A 13741-nucleotide genomic window follows, 5' to 3' on the forward strand; every position below is an offset into this window, starting at 1 on the left:
CTTGTCTTGATGTCTCATTTACCAACATTCAGTCCAGAGCATTCAATGCTTTGGCCATTCAATTTCGTTTCTGGCTACGAAAACTCATCTGCCTCCACCAGTCAGGCAGAATGTGCCAGATTCCAATTCCTTGAGACACAGAAGCAGAATTGGGCCATTCTGCCCATCACCATTTGATCATAGCTGATCTACCTTCTCCACACAACCCCATTCGCCTGCCTTCTCCCAGTGACATTTGACCCCCCTTACTAATCAAGAATCTATCAATCTCTGCATTAAAAATACCTAATGACTTGGCCTCCACAGCAATCTGTGATAATGAAGTCAACAGATTCACCACCCGCTGGCTAAAGAAGCTCCTCCTCATCTTCTTTCTAAAGGTATGTCCTTTTATTCTGAAGTTCTCTCTGACCTAGACTCTCTAACTACTGAAAACATTCTCTTCACATCCACTCTATCATTATTCAGAGGTTTAAATTAGATCCCCCTCATCCTTCTAAACTTCATCAAGTACAGGCCCAAGGCCTTCAAATATTTATCATACATTCACCCAATTATCCCCAGGTTCATTCTGATCAAACTCCTCTGGACCCTCTCCAAAGGCAGCACATCGTTCCTCCGAAAAGGGGTCTGAAACTGCTCACAATATTCCAAATGTGGCTTGACCAGCACCATATAAATCCTCTTTGTTACATCCTTTATTTTATATTCTAGTCCTCTCGAAATGAACAGTAATATTGCATTTGCCTTTCTTACTACCGACTCAACCTACACTCTAACACTTTGGGAATCCTGTACCATCTGCACCATCCGGCAGAAGGACTTGGTGCACCCAGCTTTGAGTGCACCATGTCCATTTGCATCTCAGATTTCTGAATACACTCCCCATTTAGAAAATAGCCTGCACCTCTATTCCCTCTACCAATGTAGAAGGCTGTACACTTTGCTACGCAGTGTTCCATTTGCCACTTCTTTGCCCACTCTCCCAACTTGAATTATCTATGTGCTACGATATTCAGGAATCTGTGGACATACACTGAGACCTAATAATTAATATCAATAAACAAAAAATGTCAATATTTATTTGTCAGTTAAATAATCATAGAGCTGTTTGATTACATATAATGCATATTTGATCAGTCACAAAACGGGTCACTATGAATTAAATTTCAAACTTTATTGAAATAAAGCATGACAATTCATGGTTTTTCAGAGAATTATAAATGAAGAGACACAGCCCCTATTGAAAGCACCAACTGAGAAAGCAGTCAGACCTACTTTAAACTTTAATTTCAATTTGTGTGAATTAATTAGGTCATTTATAATCACAGGTAATAGCTCATTTTGGAAATTCTAATGGGTGTCTTCCTGTACTTTATTTGCTTATAATTCAATTTTGGGCAATGGGCACTGCAAGGAAGGCCAATGTTTATTGAGCAACCTTGTTGAACTGCTGCAATCCTCATAAATCACTTGTCTAACAACTCAGACTTTAGGTTGTCCACATGCAGAGAGAGGACTGTCATTTTTCTGAGGATTTGCAAAACATAATTATACATTGATCAATCGGCAAAATATCCTCACTTCTGGCATTAGAACAAAAAACAGGTCAATTATGCAAATATGGTACGGCCCAGGACTCCGCATTGGAGCGTTCTTAAAAAAAAAAGTGTGGCAATAGCAAATAAATCGATCCAAGTTGACACTCACTAGCACTGTTGACAACACCTTCCAACACATTGTTGATCATTGAGAACTAGTTCTGCAGCACAGGCCTCAAGTACTACATCCAGAATTTTGTCTGATCCAATAGCCTTTGATGTAATGCTCATGTGGACCAAATTGGCTGAATACTCTCAGGAAGAAGCAGGGGTGGATTATGCACTTGGCATTTCTGTCTGAAAATGGCTATGAATATTTTAGCCTAGTTTTCAGCGCACACTACCTGTACCTCAGGAAAGAGGAAGGAGATCTCTTGCTGGTTTAGCTGGTTGATCACCCACCCAGCATTCTGAACCACATATTACAGAACTACAGACTCTTGGTCCTATCTGCTGCCTGCAAGAACATTGAAAACATTCAACTCTATTATATGCTGTCCAGCATGTATATAGTACTGTGATACAGTTTCATCAGATCGGTACCTCATTCTCTGGTGTATCCTTCTGCACTCATTGAACTAAGGTTGAGGTAATGGCACAGGTTAACAGTAGATGATAGCTAATAGTAACTGCAAACCTTAAGTTATCAAAAAGTGGGGCACAAACTATAACTGAACTCCCAGGAATCTCTTCAGGCCTTAAGGTACAATGGAACACAAATGCAGGACTGAGCAGCCATTGGCATTATAATTCCAAACCATATATTGAAGGTTAAATAAGTGGGTATTTTAATCCCATACCCTTTTAGTTTTGTGGATGGGAAGCAAAGCTAAACTGTGTGGGAAAGAAGGGTCTCGACCCGAAACATCACCCATTCCTTCTCTCCAGAGATGCTGCCTGTTATAGATTAGCCATGCAAAAGAATTAACACCCTTTATCAATACAATTAAATCAATAAAAAGGTACCTTTCCTTTCTTTAAGCCAGGATAAGTAATGAAAGCACTTAGTTTAACTAGGTACAAGTAACTGAATTCCTCCCTACAGAAAAACAGAATAAAACTTGCCTGGATTATTAGCCAAAATACCTAACCTGTCAGAGCAAGTTCTGGTATCTGGAATGATGATACCGTACAAAAACAGAAACATCAACATTATTTTATCCTTGCTAAGGCCATATCGGTGGACATAGTAAATTCATACTTATTCTGTGATCATTGAACAATAATGGCCTCATTCTTCAGTTCATCTTGCTAATTAATTTATGGTCTAATCAGGAACTTTTGCTTGATGCCTATAACATTTTTTTCTTGTACAAATATTGAATGCTCGTATTTACAATGTTCAATGCAATAGAATATTTGAAGTGCTTCACAAATATATTAAGATAATAAGACAAACTAAAAAAGACCCACATTACACAGATATTAGGGAAGATGATAAAAAAACTCAGAAAGGCTTTAAAGAAGTGACTTCCAAGAAGCATCTTAAAGGAAGAACAAAATAGATGTGCACACTAAATTTCAGACTGCCGGAACAAGAGCAAATCAATTGAAATCAGGGGTTAAGGTTCAAGATTCCAGAATTGAAGGGGCACTGATATTCATTGGGTTGCACAACATTGTCGTAATGATTTCTAAGCAGTGGGTTGGGGAATGTGAAGATCATGGCTGGATTTGAAAACATCAATGAGAAATTTTAAGTCACATCATTTTTCAACCGGGAACCAATCTAACTGAACAAGCACCAAGAAAATGATATTCTGGAAAAAGCATGTTTTGTTACACGCTGGGTAAGTGGTCCGATCATTTTGAGACAGTGAATGGTCAAAAGTAGAGCTGGACCCATCTTAATTAGTTTAGTTTTGAGATACAGCGCGGAAGCAGGCCCTTCGGCCCTCCGGATCTGCACCGATCAGCGATCCCCGCATATTAACATTAACCTACATCCACTAATGACAATTTTTACATTTACCAAGCCAATCAACCTACAAACCTGCACGTCTTTGGAGGGTGGGAGGAAACCGAAGATCTCACAAGAAACCCCACGCAGGTCATGCGGAGAAAATACAAATTCCATATGGACAGCACCCATAGTCGGGATCGAACCCGAGTCTCCGGCGCTACATTCGCTGTAAGGCAGTAACTCTACCGCTGTTCCACCGAGCCGCCCTGTGTTAGATTTGTTGCCAATGAACAGATGGGAAAGAGGAGTGTCAATCTAGATCTTTAAGGTCAAAGGCAAGGTCAATGCAAAAACATCAATCTAAGCCATTGCCGGTGTTCCACAGCAGACAGGTGAGGAAGTCATTTGTAAAGAGCCATTTCAAAATATTGCACTAAATTACAAAGCTAATGCCTCCTGTAATATTAGACCCATGATAAATTACAAATACAAGTGTCATTTTGGGCAAAAACGAATGAATTATTTTTTTAGTATTATTTCTTTATTTATATAGCACATTTTTAGTCAACTTGCATTGACCCCAAAGTGCTTCACATAATTACATCCACACACACACACACAGGCAAAGGTGGGTGAAGTGTCTTGCCAAAGGACACACACAGGCAAAGGTGGGTGAAGTGTCTTACCCAAGGACACAACGACAGTATGCACTCCAAGCGGGATTCGAACCAGCTACCTTCTGGTTGCCAGCCGAACACTTAGCCCATTGTGCCATCTGTCGTCCCATCTGTAGTATAAAGCTCCGCATGGAATTGATTTTGGAAACAGCTTTACAGGTTCACAAACCAATTAATGCTTAACCCTTTCTTCAAAGCTAAATTCATCTCTATACAATGAATCTACTCAAATTAAGAAAACATTCGGATATTTTGGTCATTCAATGCCTACCATCACACAATATAGGCCAGTGACAAACTAGGTTGACATGTGCAGATTGGAGTTGGAAAACACGCAGGTGAAGAAAAACAAAGAATTTTTCCAATCAACCCAACCAGAAGATCCCAGTAGTGGATAACATTTAACAAATGTTAACGATCGATGGTCGGCATGAACTTGGTGGGCAGAAGGGCCTGTTTCCATGCTGTATCTTTCAATAAATTCAATTCAAGATTAAACTAGAAAGTCAAAGTGTGAAGAGTGGGCCATCAATATTATTGGTTCAAAAAAAGTGAACAACACAAAGCCAACATATTGCCCAGAAATGTACTAAAAAAGGAACTGCAAATGCTGGTTTACACCATAGATAGACAAAATGCTGGAGTAACTCAGGTAGCATGTCTGGAGAAAATAAATAGGTGATGCTTTGGGTTGGGACCCTTCTTCAGACTGATTTATTGTATCACTTCACATTATCAGACATCAGTCTGAAGAAAGGCCCCAACCTGAAATGCAACCTATCCATTTTCTCCAGAGATGCTGCCAGATCCGCTGAGTTACTCCAGCATTTTGTGTCGATATTGCCCTGAAATTCAGTACCACTTTAAAGATTCACCGAAATGTTAATTAGAAAATGGATGAAAAAATGATTTAAGTGTGTTTGTGCCTATTCTCAAACACAATATTCATAGAATCCTAGTGCTAAAGGATTATTCCATAGAACACAAATTTTAATTGGGATCTTTGACAGTTTAAGGATTTAATTGTACCTCCATGATTGTCTTGCTTTTGAATAATATATTGTGGCAATGAAGGATACCCCATGCCTGAAAATTACTGGAGCTCATTTTCCTTGTGCTTAAACTGTATAAACAGAACCAAAAGAACAGAACAGAATTATAGACCACGTTTCGGGCCGAAACCCTTCTTCAGCCTGATAGGGGGTGGCGGGGAGAAGGAAGGAAAAAGGAGGAGGAGGAGCCCTCGGGCTGAGTGATGGGAGGAGACAGCCCTCGGGCTGAGGAAGGGGAGGAGACAGCAAGGGCTTGCCTATTTCCTTCGCTCCATAGATGCTGCTGCACCTGCTGAGTTTCTCCAGCATTTTTGTGTACCTTCGATTTTCCAGCATCTGCAGTTCCTTCTTGAAGAATTATAGACCAGTTAGCCTCAGTGGTGGGGAAGATGATGGAGTTGATTATGAAAGATGCAATAGTGGCGCATTTGGATAGCAGTAACAGGATCGGTCCAAGTCAACATGAATTTACGAAGGGGAAATCATGCTGAACAAATCTTCTGGAATTTTTTGATTAAGTAGCAAGAAAAATGGACAAGGGAGAGCCAGTGGATGTAGTGTACCTGGACTTTCAGAAAGCCCTTGATAAGGTCCCACACAGGAGGTTAGTGGGCAAAATTAGAGCACATGGTAATGGAGGTAGGGTATTGACATGGATGAAAATTTGGTTGGCCGACAGGAAACAAAGAGTAGGGATTAATGGGTCCCTTTCAGAATGGTAGGCAGTAACTAATGGGGTGCCGCAAGGCTCGGTGCTGGGACCACAGCTATTTCCAATATACATTCATATTTAGATGAAGGAATTAAAAGTAACATTAGCAAATTTGCAGATGATACAAAGCTGGGTGGCAGTGTGAACTGTGAATAGGATCCTATGAGAATGCAGGGTGACTTGGGCAGGTTGGGTGAGTGGGCAGATGCAGTATAATGTGGATAAACGTGAGGTTATCCACTTTGATGGCAAGAACGGGAAGGCAGATTATAATCTGAATTGTGTCAGGTTAGGAAAAGGGGATGTACAACTAGACCTGGGTGGCCTAGTACATCAGTCACTCAAATTAAGCATGCAGGTACAACAGGCAGTGAAGAATGCTAATGGCATGTTGGCCTTCATAATGAAAAGAGTTGAGTATAGGAGCAAAGAGTTCCTTCTGCAGTTGTACAGGGCCCTGGTGAGACCACATCTGGAGTATTGTGTGCAGTTTTGGTCTCCTAAGTTGAAGGACATTCTTGCTATTGAGGGAGTGCTGCGTAGGTTCACTAGGTTAATATCCGGGGTGGTGGGACTGTCATATGATGAAAGAATGGAGCGACTGACCTTGTATTCACTGGAATTTAGAAGGATGAGAGGGTATCTTATAGAAACATATAAAATTATTAAGGGAAGGGACATGCTAGATTCAGGAAACATGTTCCCAATGTTCAAGAAGGAACTGCAGATGCTGGAAGATCGAAGGTACACAAAAATGCTGGGGAAACTCAGCGGGTGCAGCAGCATCTATGGAGCGAAGGAAATAGGCGACGTTTCGGGCCCAGTCTGAAGAAGGGTTTTGGCCCGAAATGTTGCCTATTTCCTTCGCTCCATAGATGCTGCTGCACCCGCTGAGTTCCTCCAGCATTTTTGTGTACCTAACATGTTCCCAATGTTGGGAGTCCAGAACCAGGGGCCACTGTTTAAGAATAAGGCGTAGGCCATTTAGAACTGAGATAAGAAAAAAAAATTTCACCCAGTTTTGAATTTGTGTAATTCTCTGCCTCAGAAAGCAGTGGAGGCCGATTCACTGGATGCATTCAAAAGAGAGTTAGATAGAGCTCTTAGGCTAGGGGAATCAAGGGGTATGGGGAGAAAGCTGGAACGGGGTACTGATTGTGGATGATCAGCCATGATCACATTGAATGGCGGCGCTGGCTCGAAGGGCCGAATGGCTTACTCCTGCACCTATTGTCTATGTATCTATGTAATCTCATTAATAAAAGAAAACAAAGCATAAAGATGAATTCCTCATATGTATTATTTATTGACCGGTCATTTAATATGTACAGACTAGACAGGCATACATAATAATAATAATAATAATAATAATAAATACTTTATTGATCCCCTCAGGGAAATTCAGATGTCCAGAAGCCCCCAACCAACAAACCCACAGATTCAAAACTAACGCAGACAGAAAATACATAGAATACAATGTGGACACTACCTGAGAGCAATAAATACTTGAAAAGACCAATAATTAACAATTAAAAATTAAAAATTGCAAAATGCATCCCCCTACAGCCTAGCGGTCCGAATTTTAAAATCTAATGGCTGCAGGGGTGAAGGATCTCCTGAACCGCTCCGTTCTACAGGGCAGGGAGAGGAGCCGGTTGTTGTTCCTAGTGCTCTTTTGACTCTCCAGAATTATATGGAGGGGATGCCCGGGGTTTTTCAGGATGACCTGCACCTTGTGCCTCATACGCCTCTCAAGCACATCCATCCCAGAGTCTACTCTCCCCTCCAGCACTGAGCTAGCTCGTTTAACCAGTTTGACCAGCTTCTTGTTGTTTTTTGCACTAATGCTGTTGCCCCAGCAGACAACAGCGTAGAAAATAACACTTGCAACCAGTGTTGTAAAACATGTGCAGCATCTCATTACACACATTGAAGGATTTGAGACTTCTGAGGAAAAAGAGTCTGCTCTGGCCTTTTTTGTAGAGGGAGTCAGAGTTGACAGACCAGTCCAGTTTGTTATTAAGGTGCACTCCAAGGTATTTATATGTCTGCACCACCTCAATGTCAGCCCCAGCAGCATTGACCGGCTGAAGGGGGAGCTTGGACCTGCCAAAGTTAACCACCATCTCTTTAGTCTTAGTTGTGTTCAGGATGAGACGGTTCTCTTCACTCCAGGCACAAAAGGAACTGGTCAAGTTCCTGTATTCCTCCTCCTGCCCGTTCCTTACACATGCCACAATTGCTGTATCATCTGAATATTTCTGTACGTGGCATGTGTCAGACTTATAGTTAAAGTCTGCTGTATACAGGGTGAAGAGGAACGGGGCCAGAACCGTTCCCTGTGGGGCTCCAACATTGCACACCACTGTGCCAGAGACACTGTCCCCCAGCTTGACAAACTGTGGTCGACCCGTCAGGTAGTCGTATATCCAGGAGATAAATGTGGAATCCACCCCCATCTTCTTAAGCTTGTCATTCAGAATCAGGGGTTGGATGGTGTTGAACGCACTTGAGAAGTCTTGCAGGAGATGGTTTAACTTTTAGGTCTTGCAGGAGATGGTTTAACTTTGGAACAAAAATATACTCTTTTGTGTTGTAATTGTGTTTTTATATGCGCTGAGATCCAAAAATAAATATTGCATTCTTTTCATACAAATGTATCTACATGGATCTCTTGTGACAATATTAATTAATGGAAGAATGGGTCAGTCTTCTCGTGAGACAAATTTTCATTAAGCATTCTTCCGTTTTATTCCCAACGTATCAATTATTCTTATTGAGAGCAAGCTAGAAAGATAGAAATATTAGCTATTGGACTTAAATATGACTATAAACTAGAAAGATCACATATGTTGTAAAATACAAAATAAAATACTTATGACCAGAGAGAACATAAACGCAGGTCAACTCACCCCCTTAAGAGCTGGTCGTTGACTTCAGGAGGAAGAGGAGAGAGGAACCTGCTCCTTTATACATCAAAGGAGACATGGTGGAGAGAGTCACTGGCTTTAAGTTCCTGGGAATAAACATCTCCCAGGACCTTAAATGGCAAATGAACACCGTCACTCTCGTGACGAAGTCACATCAGCAGCTGTATTTCCTGAGGTCTCTGCGGAGAGCAAACGTCTCACAGCCGCTGCTGTTGTCCTTCTACCGATGCGCCGTGGAGAGTATCCTCTCCTATGGAATCCTGGTGTGGTTTGCTAGCTGTACTGTGGCTGAGAGGAGGGCGTTGCAGGGAATTATAAAAACTGTGCAGAACATTACAAACGCCCAACTGCCCTCCTTGGATGACATATATAGGGCCCGATGCTTGCGCCGGGCCACAAATATCAAGCAGGACACATCCCACCCTGCCAACCACCTTTTTACTCTGCTACCCTCTGGGAGGCGATTCAGGACTCTGAAGGCTCGCACCGGTAGACTAAAGAATAGTTTCTACCCATGTGCGATAAAAGAGCTAAATTCCAACAGAGAATGCTGGGGAAGCAAAATGTAATTCTAAGAAATGCCGCCAAATTCTTTTTAAATACTTATTTATTATTTTTACTAATAAGTGTACATATGTGTCAATGGTTGTCGTGTTTGTATTTTTTTAACCGGAGGAGATGTAATGGAATTTCGTTGCACAGTATTGTGCAATGACAATAATCGTATTCATTCATTCATTCATTCATTAAGATTGCTGTGCCATTCACAAATTTAAATCTCATCCAATCTTCACCTTAACACTACTTTCCTATTTTCTCCCTAGACAGTCATCTAGTCATAGATATCTCATAAGAAATCCACCGAACATCCATTCTGTCAATTCTTCTGATAATCTTGCAAGTTCAGCACTCATTCCCCTATATTCCAATGGGTGCAGGCCCAAATTGCATATCCTCCAACCCAGGAATCAACAGATAATTATTTTTGCACAGCTTCCAATGCAAATCGAGACTTACTTCAAACTGGAGCCAAATGTCACTGATGACATGAAACTAATGACATCAAAACCTTAATTTTACACTCCATGGTCCTAGCAAAAACATAAGGCCAACATTCTTGTAATCCAGGAAATTGTTTCATGGACTAGAACCACCAGATCCTTATGTACCACAACACATTGTAGTAAATTATATTTAAACAATTTGCTTTTCCATTCTTCTTTTCAAAGGATGAATCACCTTTTTTCCCCACATTATACTCCTCCTGCCAACTTCTTGCCTCCTCACCTAACCATCCCTAAACCATTTTAAGTTACCTCTCCTCGTCACAACTCATTTAGCTAATTTAATTCCAGTACACATGGACCCTTCTGAGTTATTATCATAGCTGTTTTGCCACCTTTCTCCATTTTGAAATCAAGGATTCATTCCTTCCTCCCTCTTCACCATAACTCCCTCCCCCTTCCCCTCAAGTTCAATGTTATGTTTTCAAATGAATCATCAATTAGACATGAAGAACACTTTGGCAATTTAATAATATGAAAAACTGGTAACTATTTTGCATCAAACCATCCTCATAGTCTCTTAGAATTAAATTATCTATTAGAATTGCAATAACCTATTCTTACTGGAAACGTAAATCTCTAAAATATCTTATGAGCTACCACCCACCCCTAAACCAGTCTACAATTGCCTTCTGAATGCTGTCTTGTATAAAATAGGATCTAGGGATTCAAATCGGTAATCTGAAGGAAAAAACATGTTATTCCTTGCTTATATTTCACAAAAACATGTACTTTGGTGAAAAAATGCGGAGTAACTCCACACTAGATTACAGAAAAGGGCTATTGTGTCTACCTATTGCAGATCCAACTTTTACAATGATGTTTATATGACAGAGCCCAATGCAAACAATTCATTAAAGTTAGGACCACCACAAAATAAACAGTAAGGAAACTGATATACCCATTAGCAATGTATTTTGCCTACACATCTAGCTTATCTGCCAAGGGAAATACACAAATATGCTTGGATATCCAAAAGCCAGACACTTGTCAACACAGAAAATTCAAAATATTGCAGTGTACAATGCGATAATCGACATTAAAATTTATTTTGTTAAAAGGTGCTGCTATTTCTGCGTCCTGACACCCAGAGCGAGATTGCGTTTCGAATGGCTTGCAAAAGTTAGTTTAACGACCATTTCCATTGCCTAAAGACTGCCCGGTTTATCGCATTTAAAATAGTACATGTATGAGACATCTTCAGAGCTTGAAAGACACGAAAGAAATAGTTTGAGCCTGCAGAATCAGCTGCTAAACATTTTTACAAAGAAACACCCTTATAAGGAAATTATGCACGAAAGGAGGAAGCAGCTTTGAAACGAGGAAGTTCCTTCGCGCTTGCTCACTTGTGGCCTTTTTAATTTATGGCTACTCACCGTAGAATTATTTTTAGGCCAAAAAATGACAAGTGTCAATGCCGCGCCCGACATAGAAGGACGCGGAAAAAACGAGGTACTGTTAAGGTTCCATCCAAAAAAAACGCCGAGGCAATTCACCTGAGGCTTGGAGGTACAACGGCCCTAGCGGAAGGGCGGAAACCTGCTCCGTTACAACCTATTCTCACTTGAGACACTCAACGTCCACGGTTCTCTGTTGATGCCGCCAGTCAAACCTTCCCCTGCGGCTACAGTGTTTGACAAATTTCTCCGGCGTGACAAACACCGCCCTGGTACCACTCAGTATTTTATTCAGCATGTCAGGTCTCGCTGAAGAGAGGTCGCGGATGGATGGTTTACCATGCTGATGAATTGCCGTGGACTTCTCCCCGCCCCGACTCGGGATCACACCCTGGTTCACCGACGGCCCGCTCCCACCGGCCTTGCCACCGTGTGTCAAGGCTCCAACTTTCCTTCCCCCACTGCCCTCCCTGGTCACTCACCCTGTGCCACAATCCACGACACAAGCCGGTAATCTGCCTGCCATTTTTCCGGTAGTTTCGTGTCGAATCGGCACAATAAAACAAAAAAAAAAAAGGTTGCCGATACGCCAGGAGCTACCTGACCATGAAAAGGTAGAACCGCCAAGCACTCCGGGTCCGAGACACAACTACAACTTCCGCACTAGGGCCAAAATGGCCGCCGTCTCCGGCAACTCATTTCCCCGTCAGACCGCAACCCCGCCCCATCGCTTGGGTCAACAATGCCTCATTGGTGCACAAGCAGGGCAGCCGGCTTCCAGTTCCTACCAATCGCAGATTAGTCATTCGCAAAATCTTTCCGCTTGAGCGGCCATTGCCAACGCCAATCAATGTTACATCATGGAATATTTGCACCCCTTGTGACTTGTCTACCTCACCCGTAAGTTGGCCTGACTCATAGCGAGCTTTGTTGCATTGCATCTCGGGAGCTGGAGTTTCACGTGCCGCGAAGTTCCTGCGTGTTCTGACCGAGTGGACTACAACCGCCAGAACCCCGTGCGCGCACCATCCAGTCAGGTTCGATGATTAATGGTCACTGGTCAGGGACACTGAGGGGGGCGTTCTGTTTACAACATTTCGTCTCCTACTTGTCATCGTCAAGATGTGATACCCTTCACTTTTCTCTGCGTAAGTTTCATTGTGGTGCCGTTTGATGCATTAGCATGACGTCGTTTATTGATCGGTGTCGCGGGGGGGTTGTGGTTGCGATTCTTCCCACCGGGGCGGGAGGGAGGGAGAGGACGTGTTGGCAGTTGGGTCCAACCTACAGTCCCAGGGCAAATTGACACGTGTTGCTCGCTTTAGTTTCGGTGACTTGCATGGGCACACACGCAGCAGGAGTGGGAGTGGGCCAATCGGTCCCTCCGGCTTGCTGTGCCATTCTATAAGATCATAACTGGTCTAATCTTGGCTTCAACATCCATTTTCTGTCCTCTTTTCAAACCCCATTGACTCCTTTGCAAGGTACATATCTGTCATTCTCCACCTTCATTGACTGTCCCACTGCTGTTTGAGAGAGAGATTCCAAAAAATCGCGATTTTCTTACATAGTTCCTCCACATCTTCATCTGAAATCCTCCGAAGTCATGTTTCCTAAATCTGGCTACTGCAATAGGAGGAATATTCTTTCAGTATCCCATTCTGTTAATCCCACTCAAAATATCATCTCTAAAGTTTCATTTGGGATAGGCCCAACCTGCTTTCTCATGTATCGACTTTTTATTCCCAGGCATCAACCTGGTGAACCTCCTTTGCACTGTATCCAACCCTTCCTAAAATATGGAGAGCAATATTGTCTCCAATAGTCCAGTCATCACTGCCTTTTAAAGTGGCATTAAACCTTACTTATATACTCAATTTTCCTTTTAATAAAAACATTTTTAACCTTCCTTATTACCCACTGTAACTACATGCAAATATATACCAGATCCCTTTTCACAATTTTTGTAGTTTCACTCCATTTTGGGGTTTTTTGCTTCCAAAGTGGATAATCCTGTATTTTTCCATATTATACTTCAATGCAAAACTTATTGCTTATTCACATCCAATCACATCCCTTGGAATGGGTGTGTTGTCATCATCACAGTTTGATAGCCAATCTATATTTGTATCATCATTTATATCTACAGCACACTCGGTGCCTTTATCCAAGTAATCAATAAAAATGATAAGTTGCTGAGGCCTCCGCACTGAGTTAAATACTACTTGATTTTATTCTCTTCTCGTGGATTGGTATGCAATACTTATTTTAACCAGGTGATTATTATTTTCCATTAATTGCATTTGTTATTTTAGAATTATGGGTGCACCTTTTAAATTATTGATGGTAACTGAAATGTATTGGCTATGAATTCAATGGCTGATGTCTCACGTGCATTGCACAAA

At 41.8% G+C, this 13741-nt stretch overlaps 2 protein-coding genes across 5 annotated transcripts in view; one reads left to right on the plus strand and one right to left on the minus strand.

Moving 5' to 3' along the window:
* The window catches only part of actr3 (actin related protein 3), a 44603-nt gene extending 32365 nt beyond the window's left edge, over window positions 1-12238 (minus strand). Inside the window, exon 1 of the mRNA XM_033024634.1 lies at window positions 11819-12238. Within this exon, the coding sequence (XP_032880525.1) occupies window positions 11819-11862 (44 nt within the window). The 5' untranslated portion in view covers window positions 11863-12238. The remainder of the gene's footprint in view (window positions 1-11818) is intronic.
* Window positions 12239-12248: 10 nt separating this feature from the next.
* slc35f5 (solute carrier family 35 member F5) overlaps window positions 12249-13741 on the plus strand; it is a 144135-nt gene continuing 142642 nt past the window's right edge. For 3 of the 4 annotated variants that reach the window (XM_033024630.1, XM_033024632.1, XM_033024631.1), the window contains exon 1: window positions 12249-12484. The gene's annotated coding sequence lies outside the window, so the exon portion shown is untranslated. The remainder of the gene's footprint in view (window positions 12485-13741) is intronic. The other variant, XM_033024633.1, reaches the window with a different exon arrangement.

Source organism: Amblyraja radiata, chromosome 7, assembly GCF_010909765.2.
Source record: "Amblyraja radiata isolate CabotCenter1 chromosome 7, sAmbRad1.1.pri, whole genome shotgun sequence".
Taxonomy (NCBI): domain Eukaryota; kingdom Metazoa; phylum Chordata; class Chondrichthyes; order Rajiformes; family Rajidae; genus Amblyraja; species Amblyraja radiata.